Source organism: Strix uralensis, chromosome 1, assembly GCF_047716275.1.
Source record: "Strix uralensis isolate ZFMK-TIS-50842 chromosome 1, bStrUra1, whole genome shotgun sequence".
Taxonomy (NCBI): Eukaryota; Metazoa; Chordata; class Aves; order Strigiformes; family Strigidae; genus Strix; species Strix uralensis.
The window spans coordinates 33420140-33439236 of NC_133972.1; the positions used below are offsets into that span (position 1 = coordinate 33420140).

The 19097-nt window shown below is 43.5% G+C and overlaps 1 protein-coding gene across 4 annotated transcripts in view; it reads right to left on the reverse strand.

Moving 5' to 3' along the window:
* The window catches only part of CREB5 (cAMP responsive element binding protein 5), a 262348-nt gene that overhangs the window by 8136 nt on the left and 235115 nt on the right, over positions 1 to 19097 (reverse strand). For all 4 annotated transcript variants that reach the window (XM_074861958.1, XM_074861948.1, XM_074861976.1 and 1 more), the window contains 2 exons: positions 6306 to 6629; positions 934 to 1161 (listed from right to left, as the gene is read on the reverse strand). In XM_074861958.1, coding sequence (XP_074718059.1) covers positions 934 to 1161; positions 6306 to 6629 — 552 coding nt within the window. The remainder of the gene's footprint in view (positions 1 to 933; positions 1162 to 6305; positions 6630 to 19097) is intronic.

The following is a 19097-nucleotide window of genomic DNA, read 5'->3' on the forward strand; positions in this document are numbered from 1 at the left end:
TCGGAAGAACTGAGCAAAAATGGCGCTCGGTACTTGTGTGCTGCGTTTATGTTAGCATTTGTCAGTGACATTATTTTATAACTTATTCTGAAGGCAATTTGGCTTCCAGATTTGGTGACATAAACTGACAAATGAACTAACTTCACAGCACCAGAGGTACTTGAGGCAATGTTCTAATCCACTCTGGAAATATTCTGGCTCTCTGCATCAGAACACAGGGGCCAGACCCGTGGGGACAAATGGCAGCCTGCCACACTCAGGGGCACATGTTAGGGCTGCTGTCACCTACAGCATGTCACCTACAGCTCTGCTACAGCCGGCGCCTGGGTGCTGCTCACACCTCTGTGTTTTGGGGAAGCATGTTTTGGGGGAGTGCCCTTATACAAATGGTCTTTCTGCCCTTGGCAGCACACAGGCACACCTCTGGATGGGGCAGAAGTACCGTGTCCACCATAAGAAGGGCAGCACTGTAAGAAAGGCTTTTATTATCATATTCAGGGTATTTTCATCTATCCATTTCATTTTCTTTACTGGTAGACTGATCTATTTACACTCCTATCTCTCTGGCTTTGAATAAGGGTTTAGCTACATGCTCTACACTGAAGAAGTCTTTTACAGCTGAGTTAATGGCACTTCCAAAAAAAATCCCCACAAAAAGCAGTGACAAGAAAAGAAAATAAATACAATTCCATCTAGCGAAGGCTTCTAAATCCCAAGACAGCTTTTTCCTGGCTTATCCTGCTAAAATGTAATTATTTCTTTAATTGAAGCACACGCATCTTGATTAATCAACTTTGATTATGCCCACACTCCCGCTAGGAGCTGGCTGTGCGGGGGCAGTCCCAAAGGCGGCGAGGGCCCATCGGCACCACCAGCCCCTCTGAGCACAAAGAGCCCCTCTGTGTCCTCGGGGGCGCAGACAGTGGCTCGCACCTGAAGCTGCATGTTTGTCTGGGTGAGCTCTTCTGCTTTCTTTTCCAGTGACATCACCCAGACCTTCCTCTTCTGTCTGCAGCGCGTGGCGGCGGCTCGGTTCCTTTCCAGAAATTTCCGCCTCCTCTCATCCGGGTCTTCATCCACCACCCTCCTCCGGCGACCTCCAGTCGGCTGCGGCGGCTGTATTGTCTGTGTGGGCTGCATCTGCTGCGCTGCTGGCGAGACCTGGCGGGGAAGAAGAGGTTTGGCAAGGGCTGGTGAGGGGATGAAGTTACAGAGGGGGATGCTGAAATGGGAAGGGAAATCTCACACAGTTGTCCTGCTCCCCAACAGGCACAAGTCAAAAAGCTGTGCCAGATGCCACTGAAATTAGGCTGGCAAATCCTTACCATGGTCAAAGGGGAGATTTTTTTGAAATGATCCTCTGAATATTAGTAGGGAAAATATTTTCCCCTTTACAGTTAGTTATTAAAAACATTCACTTAGGTACTTTCTCTGCCACCACCTATTTCAGACCTGAAATGTCAAGTTTCTATCAGCAACTGTTTCAATCAAAGCAGAGGACTACAGTGGCCTTATTTCTACCTTTCTCTCTTTTTTTTTCCCAATTGCCTCCAAAATTTTAGGACATTTCTATTTCATGTTTTACTGGCTCTGGAGACAGGAGCTGCCGCACTCTTTGCACCTGAGTGGAGCTGGGAAGCCACGGGCTGGGATCACACAAGGCCAGCAGACCTCTGTGCCCCTCAGCTGCGGGCAAAAGAAGGGATTTAGGTACCTGAACTCAAACTTGCATTTTGGTATCCCTGCACTGCGTGGAGAAGGGATATTTCCCTTATCAGGTGCTTCCATTTGACACCCGTGGATGCTACACTCCTTTTTATTCAGTAGCCTGGTTTTGACAGTAGAGGTACACCACATCCAGTCCTGCTGCTACAAAACTATGGAAAAATATGTATTTATGTTTTTTCAAGTGCAGGATAGTACTGATCCTGCTCCTGAGAGTAACCAGCCTGTGCCATTACAGAAAAGGCACGTGATAGGGGTAGCCCCACGCAGTCTGTGCTCTGACTCCTGGGCAGATGAAACACATGCCCACGTCCCTGTCAGGAACCAGCACCAGACTTAACGTTCAGCTGCCTGGGAATAGCAAGCTTTCGGACAGCTTTCCTGCCTCTCTGGCCAGGCCATGGGGCTCTGGACCATGCTCAGGGCTCAGGAGCCCAATCCACAGGTCCCATTGCTCATGCCCAGCCGGAGCTGCTGCTGCTGCTCACGTTGCTGCCGCTGCTCCCGCACAGTCTGGAAAAGTCTGGAAACCTGAATTGTTGACTCAAAATTAACCCTCTTGTTCTGGCAAAGGCCCAAACCTCTGAGGTGCTTCCTTTTGACTCCAGGGAGTGGACGTACTCAGCACTTTGTCAGACTGAGCCCTGAATTTCAATTGCAGCAATTAACATGTGTTTGCCTAACACCTCTGTCTGTCTCAATTAAAATGATACTATCGTCTTGCGAGGTCGCTTTTCTGTCTAGAATCTCACCACAAACTGCAAAGAAGAGCTTGCTCCATCCACCAGCTGACTTGTGTCAATTAAAGTGGCAATTTTATGTGTAATTATTCTGTGCATCTGATAACGCTTTTTGCATAAAGCTGAATTATTCCCAGCTTTATGTTGCACAGTCAGGGAATCTCTCTAGCAGGAGCAGAAAAATGTTTTAAAAAAATAACCTTCTAAAAATAAATAAGCCACCCCACACTTTCTGACTGATTTTAAAAATTTCAGCTTGTATTAACTCTGTATGTTTGCTGGTAAAATCTCCAACCCTCTGTCCACACTGGGGGTTGGAGTCCCAGGGCTACGGGAGGTGCAGTGGCTGTAGCCGCCAGTGCCGCGCAGGACCGCCAGCCGCAGCTTCCATCCCCACCAGCATCCCCAGGCTGCTGCCACGAAACTGCTGCTGTGGGATGCCAGCTGCTCCTGTCCACCAGGGCCAGGCATGCCGCCTCTTTAGCAATATGTCTGAGTGCAGAGGCCTCAGAGATACCTTTTAATGTCAACATCTCATCAAAGGCCTTTCATTTTCTCACATACAACACCTTTCCAGTTTTCAGACGTCTGTTATTTATGTTTCCGGACACCAAAAGCTTTCCTTAACCCATTTCTCTCCTTTTTCATTCAGTTTTAAAAATTCTTGTTTCTTAACTCTCTCAGTGGGATCTGCTACACAGGCACAAAAAGGTAACTATACAATTCTTTTTTTTTTTTTTTCACCTTCATATGGTCATTTTCTCTGAATAACTAGTGAGTCATTTTGGTTTTAGAATGTAGCAGTCAGTCTTTGGGCAGTCAGAGCGTGTTTTCAGAACAACAAAATCTTCTCTCCATCTCTGGCAGATATTAATTATAAAGGTTGCCATTACATCACTAATAATGTCATGTGGGATAATCAACTGACTCTTACTGGATAGCTCTTAACCCTGAAATCTGTTAGGCTATATCTTAGTAACTGTCTAAGCATCATTCTCTAGTAGGATTTCACTTCTCTGCCTAGGGACATAAGAAAGAAAATGGACATATATTAAAATTGAGGTTTTCTTTTTTTAAGAGGATGCTAATCATGTATCCATAATGAAGATAAACGTAGGACAGCTAAGAGAATGAAACAACATCCACACCCCTACTCTGCTTAAACTATCACTCTGGTAAGTTTGATATGAAGAAACCTTCATGGGACCAACACAAGAATAATAGTATCATTTTTGTAGTAGTTGAGGCAACATAGCTATGACTTGATAAAATATTTTGCTTTCTCAGAAACATAGCTATCAGAACGTGATTTCTACTTTTATGCTTGATCCAACATTTCTCGCTGTTCTTTGCAACTTACCACAAAACTAATACCCATTCATTCATTCTATGAAAGCATAATTCATTGGGCTCCTGTGTATCAAAAAGGTAGCTGAAAAGCATGAAATGAATTCTGACATTACAGAAGGGTGTGGTGTAGAATAACAACAGTCTCAACATGAGAGCACACAGCTTACAGCAGCGTGGACCATGCTGTCATTTGACAGGTGGTTTGGGATGAAAGAATCTGGCTCAGAAGAATAAGGAGGTTAATAATTAGTAAAACGCACCATAAAATTAATGTCTGTTGGAGCAATTTGACCCCCCAAAGAGGCCATTACCATGGGAACTATGGATGAGTTTAGAAAGTAATAAACCATGTGGTTATTACTCAGCAAACCCTTCTTTTCTCCCCATTAATGCATCTGTTCAGAAATCACTATTGCCTTCGCACCATGGGAGCAGAGGTGCAGCAAGAGCTCTGAGGCCCAGGGAAGCCGCTGACCCTAGGATTCCTACTCCATCGCCCTCTGTTCCCATCCTCTTGGCAACACTTACACCTATGGACAAGATGAAGTCCTCCTTGATCCCTGATGGGGCCTGTTACCTCCAGTGACATGTTCTGCATGTCAAAGCTCATCTGACTGCACAGGTCCGGCTCCAGAGACCATGTGGTGCTGGGACACAGGGTGAATCTAACAGAGCTCTGTGGCTGCCAGTCAACCCACCACCCATATCTCTTCTTGCTCACCTGCGAGTCTTTGGGGGTGCCTAGCTAACAGGGAATACAGAGCACAAGAGGTCTAGGCTGTCCCAAGTGGAATGAGTGTAAGAAAGAGATGGACCTGCTTGAGAGGGTCCAGAGGAGGGCCACTGACTCATTGATCTTACCCTTAAAACCAGGTTTGCTTTCTCTGATAGCTGATTTCTCCCCACCTGTTAAAAGTGGTAATATGGATGTTTTGCAGCAGTGCTCCATACCATAGTATCTGACTCCCTCACCTGCATTAACATGTGTATCCTCCCAACCCCTCGGTGAGGTGTCAGTACTACTACTCTTGTCTTAAAAGCCTCAGAGAGGTTAAGTGACTTCCTCCATCTCATCCATGGAGTCCTCAGTCTGCTAAACACAACTTTATCCCTACTCTCTCATGGATGTTCAAGATAGCCATCAGGTTACTTTTGGTTTCTCTGTTATGAGATAATGTCTTTTTATTGGAGTTTTTAAACAACTCCAAGGAAAATAACTCATTAACAGATGGGAAAATAATTGAATTCACAAAGTAAAAACTGAACTAAACTTACGAAAGCTCTGGACATCTTCTCACAGGGGAGTCTGCTGCTCTCTTATTTAGACTGTTTCTCTAAAGCTGACAATTCATTTTACATTAGCAAATGCTTTAGGGAAATCCCATGTGCTTGCAGCCTCTGCAATAATAAAGCTAGATGTTAGTAAATAGTTAATGTTGTGGGACACTGGGATGTCAGCCAAATCCTCTCATTTTCTTTAATGTTTTCTAAGAGCTTGTCTGAAAGGTATTTGCAAGCAACACAATACTTCACAGATTGAACTTCTTATGGCTGGCACTCCTCTTTGTCCTCATTCTATGCACTGCCTGCTTGTCTTCCTTAAATTTGCTCCCCAGACCTGACATGTTACAGTCACTGCCCCCAGAGCTTTTTTTTTCTTGTGCGATCCTGATGCAGAAGCCTATCATCTTAAGACATTAATAGAATTCCTCTTAAAAATTACTCTGCTAAAGTAGTTCATTGGTTCAAGAAACATTCGGTTCAGATACTGAATTACCCAAATTGCTGAAGCCAATATACCTGGTCCAAAAATGGAGACCTCCATCTCGTTCAGTGGAGACCTTCACTGAGTTGTCATCATTTGAATACAATTCAAAATTGCCTTTCTGGTTCAAATCTCTCTCCTTGGACTGGCTTCACCATCTTTTTCTCCTGTTACAACATCCACCAACTATTGCCCTCACTTTCAGTTAACCTTGGCTTTCTCTCACTCTGCAGATGGGGGCTGCTATCCCTTCAGTCTCGAACACACACACACACACACACACACACACACACACACTCTTTACTTCACTAAAGATTGTGCTATGTATTTTTGCAGATAGAACACATACAGCTCTTTAAATCTTGGCCTGAAAAGTTCGGGTTCAAGCACATTAAGCAACACATATAATATGCTAATCTCCAAAATAAACCTCATCCATAAAAGGATTTGTGGCAATATGCAGAGCTTAGAGCACTGAAAAACATTGGAGCTCCTTATAAAGATACTACAAATGTCTAGCAAATTAAGCAGCGAAACAAGTAGTTGCTTCACCCTGTTTTCTGAATAAAGTTTGCGCTTCCCTACCATCAGTAGCAGACATTTATGAGTAGCCTGAGGGGCTTGTATCTAACAAGACATGTATGCAGGAAGAAACAATACAAGGATCAGACTTTAACTTCACATAACAGCAAAAGTCAGTGATGCCACCTGGCATGAAGGTCTACCTGTGCTTGTCCGCCTGAGTGCAGCGGGGGGTGCGGCGAGGTCTGGTGATGTGCCGGGTGTGCGTGAAGGTGCGAGTGAGAGTGGTGGTGGGGATGATTCTGCTGGTGATGAGGCTGAGGATGAGGATGGTGCGCGGGATGCTGGTGCTGATGCGGGTATGAGTGATGAGGTGGCAGTGTCTGATGCTGATGAGGATGTGAGTGCATATGATGGTGTGGCGTCTGGTCCTGCCGTGAGCTCATCATTTCCATCATGTGGCCCATGGTGTTCATATTCCCGTTTGACATGGCGGCAGGATGATGAGTCAGTGCTGCCTTCAATCTCTGGAACAGAACAAGGCAGAAAATTCAACATTCATACATGATGATCTGAGCAATCAGAATCAGATTTCTGCTGTTGTAGAAATGGTGCCTTGTCCTTTGTTTTGAGATTAGTTTATTTTTTTTCTTGCTGTTCCCTTGATAAAAGGCATTTTATTTCAGTTTGAGAAAGAACATATTCTTGGGCTCTAATCTAGATTTCCACTGTATATGTAAGGATATAAACATTCAAACTGAAATTTAACAGTTACACATTTCCTACTGTGCTGCTGGAGGAAAAATAACTGGCTCTCATCCTTTTCTCTTTGGCCAACTCAGTAGTGTTAGCTTCATCAAGCTTGTAGTCTTGCAATTTCTAAAAAGGAAAGTCTGATTAAAATAAAGGTGAACCAAAGTTCCCCTCTTTTTTTTGTTGGTTTTTTTTTTTACTACAGATAATATTTTAAAAGACTCATTGATAAATATATTGCATTGAAGTGTTTTTTAAATTCAGGCTCAAATCTATTCTACAGTTGTACTAGTACCCAACCTGTTCTTTCATCAGAAAGACAGGAAAATAATGAGGGTGGCCTCAACCTGATCCTCTTTCTTTGCTGGAAAGTTTAAACGTCTGCTGTGTTGTTATCAGATGCTAATCTCTCTCTCTGTTTTGTACTCCTCATGTTTTTTACTTTTACTAGATTGGACCCTGGAGTCCTGACCAGGGAAAAACTCTCCTTAATATCAATGGGATTCATTCACTTTTACCTGAACACACCAAAGGGCAATGCAAAGGGCTGCCACATTTTGGACTGCAGGATTTAACCCTTGTGTACTAAGGCAATAGCTGAAATACAGAACAAAAAAGGTACCCTTTCAGTGCAATTACAGGGTTGTCCCAAAGCTGTGAGCTGTACTGGCACACGGACACCTTGCTGGTGTCATCCTACCCTTGGACTACTGAAATCACTGGCATCCTAGAAGAGTGTGCCAAAGATAGACCCTGGCAGCTGTCAGCTAGAAGTGCTCCTTCCAAACCCATAGAAACTTTCTTTGCAACCATGGTTCTGCGTCTTGCTCAATTTAGAACATTCTTTACATGCAGCCACCCAAGACCTCTTTACCTCTTTATATTTTTGAAGAAGTCAGTGTAAACTTGGTTTACTGCCACTAATGCAAGTAATTAGTCAGCAGAAAACGATAAGATAAAAATGGAAGGAAGGAGGTCCATGGTATCACCTGATGTCAGACTAGCATGATCTGAATAACCCAGCAACTAGCTCATAATTCATTATCCAGCCAGAGGACATAATGAATAGCAGAGACCTCATCAGTAAGAGATGCCACCTATACAACAGCCAGCAAGAAACAGCAGTAGTACGAGAAACAGAGGTGTGCCTTTCCCCATAGCAATATCTGTGGGTCCCAGATGACAGTCAGAAAATGCTACAAGCCAACATGGCTAAAATCTGCCAGTGGAGGAGCAATAGACAGATTGAACTGAATTTTGGTTTTGTCTTTAAAGCAAAGAGAGTGACTGCCAGGACACTCAGAACCTACAGATGGGCATTTCAATCTACTTTATATTGAAATAGCACCTATCTGTGCAACTGCACTGCAAGGCCACAGGTAAAGGGGTCCTGTGTTCAAAGCTGCTACCCTATTGTGTTTGTGCACCTGGGAGTGAGGAAGAAATAAATTCTTAAGGAGAAAAAATAAAGAAAAATATTAGAGGAAAAAAAGAAGAAAGTTGTGGAAGGCAAAAAGAAGTAACAGGGTCAGTTCAAAGTGTCATCCTCAAATTTTTGTATCCCCCATGTTTTTGTAGATTTCATGAAGGTCATTTCACTGAGACACTCTAATAGATCCATTAATCCAAATTTGGTGGGTTATTTCACTAACGATCAATTGGCTGAACAAGACATTAAAAATAAAGAAAAGATACTTTTGCAAAACACATCAGTTCCTCAGTTGGCATGAAGGAAAACTAGACTGATGACTTTTAAGAAGTTTCCTTAAGAAAGCCTATCAAACCATGACCGCACTACAGCATGTGTCGCAACCTGATGATCTTCTCAAAAAGAGATCGAGGAGATTAAAGACCTCCTTCCTTATCCTTAAAGTCAGAACGTAGCTCAGTCTAATATCAATAGCAGTAACCCATCCTGGGTATAAAATGGAGGATTTGAGCAGCTGTCGTCCTTAATGTTTCCGAATTCAAGTGCTACCCTGGTTACTGCAAGCAGCTTTTCACAATGCTCAGAATAACTCGTGTTACCCAGGAGTGTATTAGGAAAAATATGGAAAGCAACACATGAATAAGTCAAGTCGTTCTGCATGTCATTCTTCTTCAAAACTCGCTAAGACCTTTTCCATGGGGCTGAGCCACCACGCAGATCTAAGCCAAAGCACCAACAAAAGCTGCTGTAACTTTGTTTTCTGAATCAAAATGCAAAATAACGAAGCTCTCATTAGCCAGCAGTTTTATGTGATGAATACCTAACAAAATCTACCAATGCCATATTTGTCAAAGACCTCTGAAAGTGAACTACAGCATGTCTTATTCTAAACTGCAGACTTTCAAAGCCAAAAAAGAAAAAAGGAGGGAAAAACTTAATCTGCGAATAAACATTTTTTTTTCAGCTGTAAAAACTGTGGCTTATTAGTGTGGCGTGACTTCAAGGAGAATAAATTATTTTGTTTTCTTTCCATAGCCCCTTCTACCACATCCATTTATTTGAGATAGCAAATCAAGAGAGACAGTGAGAGGTCTGACATGCAGCTGGTTTCAGTCAATAGGGGTCATTTCCATTTGGTCTGTGTATTTTACAAGCTCCTTGTTCACTGTTCCCAATGGGAGGGTGGGCCAGCTGCCCTGGATCCCAGTCCTGGTAAGAAACCAGCTCTCCACCTCATCCCGTCCCAGCGCAGCAACAGCCCTCGCCTCCCTTTAGCTTCGTGCTTAGATCAGCTCCGCAGCAGTGAGAGTCCTGCCTGCGCACACACCCGGAGCAACGTTTATCTTCCATTAACCAGTCAGTGCTGCCCATCAGAAACATTTGGGGAACGATAAACATTTTTTTTTCTGTTTGGTCTTCAGCAAGATCAATTGTTTTGGATGTTTTAGTTAGAGCACAGGGAGGGAAAATCACCAGCACTTGGTGAACTCTTTGCATTGAGTATGTGTAGAGCTGGAAGGGCAGGCTGCTTTTTTGTTATTGTTCTTTTTATGTGTGTTAATTGCAAACAGCTGTTTTAGTTTAGTGTCAAATAAAATGCGATGGCATCAAAACTGAGCTTACTGGACTGACTATATTAGCAAAAGCCAGAACCCAATCCTGTGGCCGTTCAGTTTTTCAGGAACTGTGTGACTGACTTCACCAGAGCCTGCGGGTACCTGGCAGTTCGCAAATCGGGGCTGAAACAGGGGACTCACTGCTCACATCTGCTCTCACCAAAACCCCAAATTTCTGCTAAGCTCAGTGGCAGTGGTTTTTAGGGCAGAATCCTTCTTCTCTCCCTTTTATAGTGCAATTTTCAAAAAAATCCCCACCAAACTCCAAGCCAAGAGGAAATGCAGGTGCTCGTCTTACCTGGTTTTTGGCTCTTACTGATTATTTTTATTATTTCATCAAAGTAACATAGTGACCAACATCAGTTACAGCTGATTTCCACTCAGTCCTGACATTTCCATTAATGGCTATCAGTGACACAGGCAACATGATAAATCTTTCACAGAGAATAGCCTGCTTTGCCTCTGATCAAGTGAATAAAGAAAATTCCCTTTTGATCCTACAGGAAGCCAGAAGCACATAAACTCTCATCTTTCATGCTTAGGAGAAAATAGAAACAGTGGATATTAGTGCTCCACAGGTATGAGTGTTGCGTTCCCTGTGCTAATGCTCATGGTAATTACCCTATCTGACACATTTACTCTGAAGTCACCCCACTGAAATATGAAGTTGACACCTCAAAGACGCTATCATTGTACCTGGAATATTGGGGTTTTTTTGGAAACAGACAGTTTTCACAGTGATTCCTCCATCTAAAGCCTGACATCATGGTGCAGTGAATTGTTTGATGTTTCCTTTTATCAATATATATCATAATTTATTTGCTGAGCATCTTTGGGCAAACCCTAAGTCTGCCAAAAATGGGCTACAAGCATTTCAGATCACAAATGAAAAATAGTGTCAGCTTCCCTAATACTTCTGTAGTTCAGAATCTTGACGTTTTCTTATTTTTCTCTATCATGACATGTATTTCAAGGTTGCCTTGTTTTTTGCCCCACCTTTCTTTCTCCGAAATTGCTAGTGAAAAACAGACAGAATTTTTTTCAGTTTGTTAGAAGAAGAAAGAAAAAAAGATAAACAAAACTGTAAATTTGCTTTTCCCCCAACTGAAATATGTATATAAATATTTATAATATTTATAGCATGATATATTTGTAATACAACAGGCTATAAATATTATATTATATGCCATAATCTGTATATGACAATAAACTACAACCTTCTCCCATTTATTCCTCAGTGGAGAAATGACAAAAGTCTCCAAGTTTACAGATGTTATTACCTGAGTGGTCTGTGTTTGCATCAAACAATATGCTATTATATCACCCAGCTGAATTTTAGGTTGGGACAGACATGGGGTGCTGGTTTCGAATAGGATTGAATTGTTCTGAATAAGTATGCATTGCTGCACTCAGAAAAAAAAACCTCTTCCCCTTCTGGTCCATGTGCACAAATCCCACTAAATTACAGAAGAGACAAGACCAGCTGTAGCATCAGTTTAATGTCTGCTATATTCTTAACAGGAGATTACATCAGACCCCTGTAGGCAGATGGAATATGATCTGAAAGATATTTTCTTGCACTAGGGACTGTGATTCTAGTCCCTATTATACAGGGGTGGAATAAATTCCCCACAGGGGATAGAAGAGACTAGAGAGGGGTGGGAAATCAGAAAAAAAATACAGACATCAAGCATCCCCACAAATCTGCAACTAGGTAGCAACCTCAGGGTAAAAATCTTGATAAGCCAAACTTCATGGCAAGCATACCATTGAGCCACCAAGCATCAGTGGCACTAATATTGTCTTCTCATCTGTGATGGCCAAGTTTTCATTTTTACTCATGTTCCTCTAAGCATCATACCTAAAATGAATACACAGAGTTAAGCTGGTGACAGCTAAAGCTGCAAACAGAACTTCACCCAGTGCATTTCAGAGCATCACAATGAATTTTATCCTTTCCTCCAGCTACGACTGCAATGAGAGAACTTAAGCATAAATGTCACTCAGGTCTTTTATAGTTGGCTGCTTACAAGCATTTCACAGTGTAAATAACAGAAACCACTCTGCAAATGTTCCACTCACATTCATAAAAGCAAATTGGAGGCGATTCATCTCCACCCAGTTAAGTGAACTGCAGATACTTATGAGTACATTTCAGGGACTGGCAATTGGAAAGTCTCTGATGCCACATTAAATGCTTGCTCCTGCATTTCTTGTGCAGTAAAATACAGTCCTGCGTATTGACTGAAGGAGGAGTGAGAGGTGTGTGAAGGACATGAAATCCAGAACCGAAGTGACGCATTATACTAATGTAAAGAGAAAAAGGGGATGCATTTAATTCACAACTCGCCAGTAAACAGCGCCAAACTGCTAATCTTCTAATTATTCTCAGGCTGTTTGGCAAATCTGAATTATACTTTTCCCTTCCTTTGTGCTTTCTTCCCTGCTTAGTCGGATTTTGTAACAACACGAACAATGGATCGTCACCCAGCCTCCAGTGCAGCTTAGCCTCTAATAAAAACAGCAAATTTGCTCCCTTGTCCTTCCAAACACAAACTGAATTAAACTTCAGCAGAAAGCGGCGAGAATCAACTGCAAACAATCAAAGTCGCAATAAAACTAATAGACACCATGCTGCTTAAGGACGGGTCAGCTGCAAGAGCTGTTTCAGTGTCCCTGAACTCGAGGCATGGAGGAGCTCTGAGCAGCCCACTGCCCAGTGACATCAGTCCCAGTGACACCTCTTCTGATGATTGCCAGTTTTAAGTAACCCAGTGCAGGTCACTGGGTCACCCAGCCAGGGTGGTCCAAGGGTACTCTGCCAGAACTGCCATCTTCTGGTGACAGTATTTTGTTGAGAACGGCCACAGCTCCAAGGGACAGCAGAAAAAACAAGTGAGTTTACATCTCATCTCCACCCAGCAATTTCCTCCTGTTCATCTCAAAGCACCTTGCAAAGGAGATAAGCATCATTACCCTTGTGCAATACACCATCTTTTGAAGAATTAGAAATAGAAAAATACTAAATTTTCCATTCCTATTCTACATGCATTTTTAATGAACAAGTAAATCATAATCAAGACAGAAAATACACCGAAAGTATGGTTTGTGCTTCTGACTATATATTATTTCTTGCATGAATCATTTCTCAATGCATTGTTAAACAACTGGATTTGATTTGCACAGGAGTCAGGAAATGTAAAGTTCAAAAATTCAAGCCCCTAATTCCCACCAAGTCTAAGTCAATCCCTGCATGTATATCCATGACAAGGGATATTTAATTATGTAATCACACAACAGACAGCAAAGTGATTTATTACTGGCAAATGGTGTCATATAATTTCAACATACAATACCAATGGAAGGATCCAAAAAATACAACCAACTTCTGCCTGATTTCCCCTCTGTGTGCCAGAGTCCAAAAGGAAAGCTGCTACTTAGCTGCTACCTACCCCTGGAGAGGCAGTTTTCTGACAGCAAAATGCCTAACACTTTGGGGATTAATTGCCTGTGCCTGCTATCAGTAGGCAGGCACATATCTTATCACCATCCCAATTCTCCAAATCGACAATCTTTTGCTTAGTAACGCTGCCAGATTAACCTATGGGATATTCCCATGCATACTAGGTAGTCACCTATGGAAAACACAGAAAAAGGAGGTGGCAATAAAATCATCCACTGCTAATAGCACCCTGCAAGGCAGTGAGAAAACCTGTGCTTGAGGGGACCTGAGTCTGTACTGCCTATCTTCCAGATCTATTCTCTAATGCCCATATTACAGCTCATTCCCAAGCTGACAGACCATGGACTCTTTCTTCACATTGGACATAAAACAGTTTGGCAAAGCCTCTAGCAAAGGGGCTGGAGCTCAGGTCTTCCTCATTCCTGCAAGCAAATGCTGTAACTAGGTTTCTAAAATCATGTTCCCATCTTCTAGTACAATGCAAGTGGGAAGTGCTTGTACAGTGCTTGCATTGTGCTATATATATCTTGCCTGAGCACACAATGAACATTTATGAATGTATTAAATGAGAAAAGTGGGAATTGATTTCAGAGGAAGTTTGGGGAAATTCCTATACATGCCAGATACGGAGCAAATCCTCAAATCAGAGGACTCTAACACTGGAAGGAACGCTGTGGGTTTGGATATTTTAATCTGTACTCAGAGATCAGATGAGATTAGCACCACAAAAATCTCTCTCTGCAGTATACTGCTCTGAAGCCTCAAGACCCCTTAAGGAGTGACTTCAGTTTCTTGCCGAGGATGCAAGTTGCTTGCTTTCCTCTTCTCTCTCACCAGCATAATATACACACCAAGGACATGAGAAGGGCAGGTTCAAAGTCTTTCTCTGTCAGAAGATTTCTGAACTTTCATCGCCCACCTCTCACTAAGGCTGATTATGATTAAGTCATTCATATTCAAAGAAAAATGCCATCCAAGTATATAAAACTTGGGTGGGTTTTTTTCCTTCACTGGTGTGATTTTTGAAGACTCGTTTTTCCTGGATTAAACCCAGCACATTTAAAGGGCTACTAGCAAGCCAGCAATGGGATACATGTGCACTTAAAAGTGCTTTGATTTCATCCCAGATGTGCAGTGCTCAAGGGCGTACACACACACACACACACACACACACACACACGCGTGCGCACGCGCGCGCACACACACCCCCACTGACTGTGTAGAGGATACAAGCTGATCTGTAGATTTTGTTTCAAGATTACACCAACCAGACTCTGAAACGTAAAACCAAAGCCCTGACCACTTAGAGCCATTAGGGATCCCAGGGCTCTTTGTGAAAGTGTATTGATGTTCATTAGCCTATTGGACCGACTGGAGAATTCAATGCAGGTAATTAGACGTTGTCTCATTACCACGCAGTTTCAGGTGAAATTATTTTTCTCCTGCATTTCTAAAGTTAAGTGATTCCTGAAACATTTTTAAAGCAGTCACGGATATTTTTTTTTTTTTTCTGAAGACATTACTAGATTTTAAAGTATAGTACAGGGACATAAAAAATGAGAATGTTCTTATGGGTTATTTCACATTTTTTAAAAGCTGATTTCCAGCATCTGACTCAAAAATGAAAACAACATTTTAATTTATCAGACAGCTTTCAATTATCTGCCTATGAAAACCTAGTGACAAGCGACTTTTTAAAGACATGTACTCAGGTATGGCATGTAGTACACAGATACAAACCATAAAGAGTGTGAACAGGTGCATTTAGTGTCAATTTTCACTATTATAAAATAAAAATAATCTATGCTGAGAGTTACCTGCATGGATATCATGAATATTTAGCATTCAATATACCAGTGTTGATATGTACTGTCCTTTTACACCCTCATGCAAGGTCTCGTACGCCCTCCCACCTTTGCCCATATTCTCCCCATGACTTCATCCCTCAGGCTGCTGCCCTCCACCATGGCCCCTTTGTTCTTCACCTGCAATGCCATCTCCCTTCATTGGTACACAGCTCAAGTTGCTGCCTTGTTTTTCATCACCTCACATGTATCAGCTCCTTTTAAACAGCAGTATCTTGGGTCAGACGCATTGAATTTCAAAGCCACTTGAGGCTCCAGGAACAGCAACACCTCAACCCTCTACAAGATACTAGCTAGCTACTCTACCAGTGCCATGAGGTTTTTTAATACACTTTAGGATAGCTACAGTGTGAAACAATAGATAAAAAGAATCAAACCCCCAACTATTCTTTTTTATTGGAATTAGTGATTTACACTAATAGGCTTTACTTTGCGTTTAGAAGGGGCTAGGAATGCATCCCCACGCACTTCCCATGGCTCAGCTGACAAGCAATGACTTACTAAAATGCAATATATCAGTGAACCTTTTGCACATGGTATGCTTACTTTTCAGCAATAGTGCTTTTCAGAGCAATGTGAAACAAATTTTCAGAGCAATGTGTGCAAACAAAAAAAAACCAACCTTCTCCAGGGAAGGGAAGGATGCTGCCTGCTTGGTAAGCCATTGACTCATCCTGCCATTTCTGGACAGCTGGACTTGGCTTTCCTACACCACAGGATACAGAACAAATTTGCACAGGTCAGGGGCCTGGCTAGACCCACAATTGCGGTGGCTGTCACACGAGCAGCATTTCCTTTCCAGCACGGAGTGACAGGTACAGAGTATCCTGCCTTGCTTGACAGTGGACTCCTCCCTGTCCCTCCTGCCCAAGGGAAAAAGGGCAGAAATAACAACTTAAGGGAAAATTCCTAGCAGAGGTGCCTTGCCTGTGGACAGGCAGGCAGACGGTCCCCACAGCACCCTGCACCCTGAGGGAGGCAGAATGGGTCATGTGTCAGGTAAGCATTCCCCCCAGGGACAGGGCAATGCTAAACCCAGACACCTTCCCACCAGAAGCAGCTGCCAGGATCACAGGAACAGGCAATTCCTGCACACCGGTTATCTGTCCGTGCTCACTGTCCTTCACAGCACGGACGAGTCTTCCAAAAAGCACGTCAGGGATCGGCTGCTCCTGCTACTGCCCTACCTTCCTTTTTTTAATACTTCTTGTGTACTTTTACTGAGTGTGAGAGAAAGGCATAAATACCGTCTTGTTTTGGTGCTAAACACATCTTCCTGTCTCCTCTCCCAGCCTTGCCGACAGCATTATCCATCTTCCTGACACCACCATTGTCTGATTCATTTGACATATGCACCAGAAAAAAATGTCATGTTCTGAACAAGATCATAATGCTGTGATCTCATTCCCATCTCAGACTCCTCAGCTACTCCACAGCACCTCGCATTTCTTGCTGCTTTAGAAAGAGAGGGACTGGGAAGCTTTTCCAACTTGCTCACTGGGAAGCTTACAGAGGAGATGCAGTGGGGGAAACCAGGCCAGCAAAGGCACACAAGCACTTACAAAAGTATGTTGGAAGTCATGGTAATGCCATAGAAATTTCAGCTATGTATGTCCTACCTAGAGTGTGAAGCAGCAAAATCTTTCTTATCTCCTATTACTTAGGGCTGTTGAGGGACTCTACACAGATATGTGTTATTTCCAAAAGGGAACAGCACTTTGAGAGGTGATGGCAGGGACATTCTCACTGTATTATAGAAATCACTGAGCCCTTCTGTCTCATCATTTTCCTCTCTTTCAAAACAAAAAAGCCTCATGAACTACCCACCTCTGTGACATTCAGAACTAAGGGTTATGATGAAGTTCCCCCTTTTGGCAGGCACACCAGCAAGTCAGTGTAAGGCTTCCTGATGCCTTGTCTCCACAGCATCATAGAATCACAGAATGGTTTGGGTCAGAAGGGACCTTTAAAGGCCATCCAGTCCAACCCCCTTGTAATGATCAGGGACATCTTCAACTAAATCAGGTTGCTCAGAGCCCTGTCCAACCTGACCTTGAATGTTTCCAGGGATGGGGCATCTACAACCTCTCCAGGAAACCTGTTCCAGTGTTTCAGCACCCTCATTGTAAAAAAAGTCTTCCTTACATCTAGTCTAAATCTATCCTCTTTTAGTGTAAAACCATTATCCCTTGCCCTATTGCAACAGGCCCTGCTAAAATGTTTGTCCCCATCTTTCTTAAAAGCCCCCTTTAAGTACTGGAAGGCCACTATAAGGTCTCCCTGGAGCCTTCTCTTCTCCAGGCTGAACAACCCCAACTCTCAGCCTTTCTTCATAGGAGAGGTGTCCCGGCCCTCTGATCATTTCTGTGGCCTCCTCTGGACCCACTCAAGCAGGTCCATGTCTTTCTTACACTGGGGGCCCCAGAGCTGGACACAGTACTCCAGGTGGGGTGTCACCAGAGCAGAACAGAGGGGGAGAATCACCTCCCTCGATGTGCTGGCCATGCTTCTGATGCAGCCCAGGATATGGTTGGCTTTCTGGGCTGTGAGCGCACATTGTTGGCTGACATCCAGCTTTTCATCCACCTGTACTTCCAAGTCCTTCTCCTCAGGACTTCTCTCAATCTCTTCATCCCCCAGACTGTATTGATACCAGGGGTTGCGCCAACCCATGGGCAGGACCTTGCACTTGGCCTTGTTGAACCTCATGAGGTCCACGTGGGCCCACTTCTCAAGCTTGTCCAGGTCCCTCTGGATGGCACATCCCTTCCCTCCAGCGTGTCAACCGCACCACACAGCTTGGCATCATCTGCAAATTTGATGAGGGTGCACTCAATCCCACTGTCCATGTCACTGTGAAGATACTAAACAGTGCCTCGTGTTTGGTTGCACCTCTCATTGACCTTCATGTGTGTTCTGTTTCAGCCACAGGAGTTCACAATTTAAGGGCAATTAAGAGATCACTGTGTGCTGGCAGCTGAGGTTTGGCCAGTCTCACCCCAAACATGTGCCCTCCGCTCCTTCAGCCTCTGTTCCTCTTTCCCAGCGAGCCGCAGGAACGTCAGCGCCCCACCGCTGCCTACAGCCTTAATAACCCATTAGCAGCCTGGCCAAATGAGTTACTCTCTCATGGCTACTCCTCTTTGGAGATCTGCCAAAGGAGAAAAGACAAGGGGCGAGGAGGGTGGAGGCAAACCAAATGAGTAGCTCGGGTGGACAGGGGAAGGGGGAAGTGGGGGAGAGTTGGAGAGGAAAGGTTGAGGCAGCTAATTTTTCCATTTTTTCCCTGTGGTTAAAGCACTGACAGATAATTTATCACACATTTTGATGGTGCTCCAGCTGGCAGGGGAAAGAGCTATCTGTTTATTAATTCAATTAGCCTGCTTATTTATCAGTGGAGAGCAAGAAGGTGCAGTCACAGACCAAACTATGCCAGTCTCAGACCACCTGCTGTCAGGCTGAGAGGACAACCAGGAGTGGGAACATCCCGCCCCAGCTGCTCTGGCCAGTGCACTCATCACTGCATTATATCAGGCCTCCTGAGATAAGAAAAGAAAAAAATTACGAAATTTAACAGCATACATGATGCACATCAATGAATACACAAGGCAGGCTTACAAACGGAGCCGCATGGCTTTACTGCCACCAGTTCAGTGCCCTAAAAGTATTTGTTATGTCTGACATTCTGCCCAGAACTGATTTTTTGATTCACTAAAATGGATGAATACACTTGGAATTTCGAGGTCAATGGGGATAGTGTTCAAAACAACTATTGTGGTTTAACCCCAGCTGGCAACTAAGCACCACACAGCCACAATACAGCGCCAGGCTCCTGGAGGGGGGAGGAGAGGGCAAGGAGGGTGCTGCCC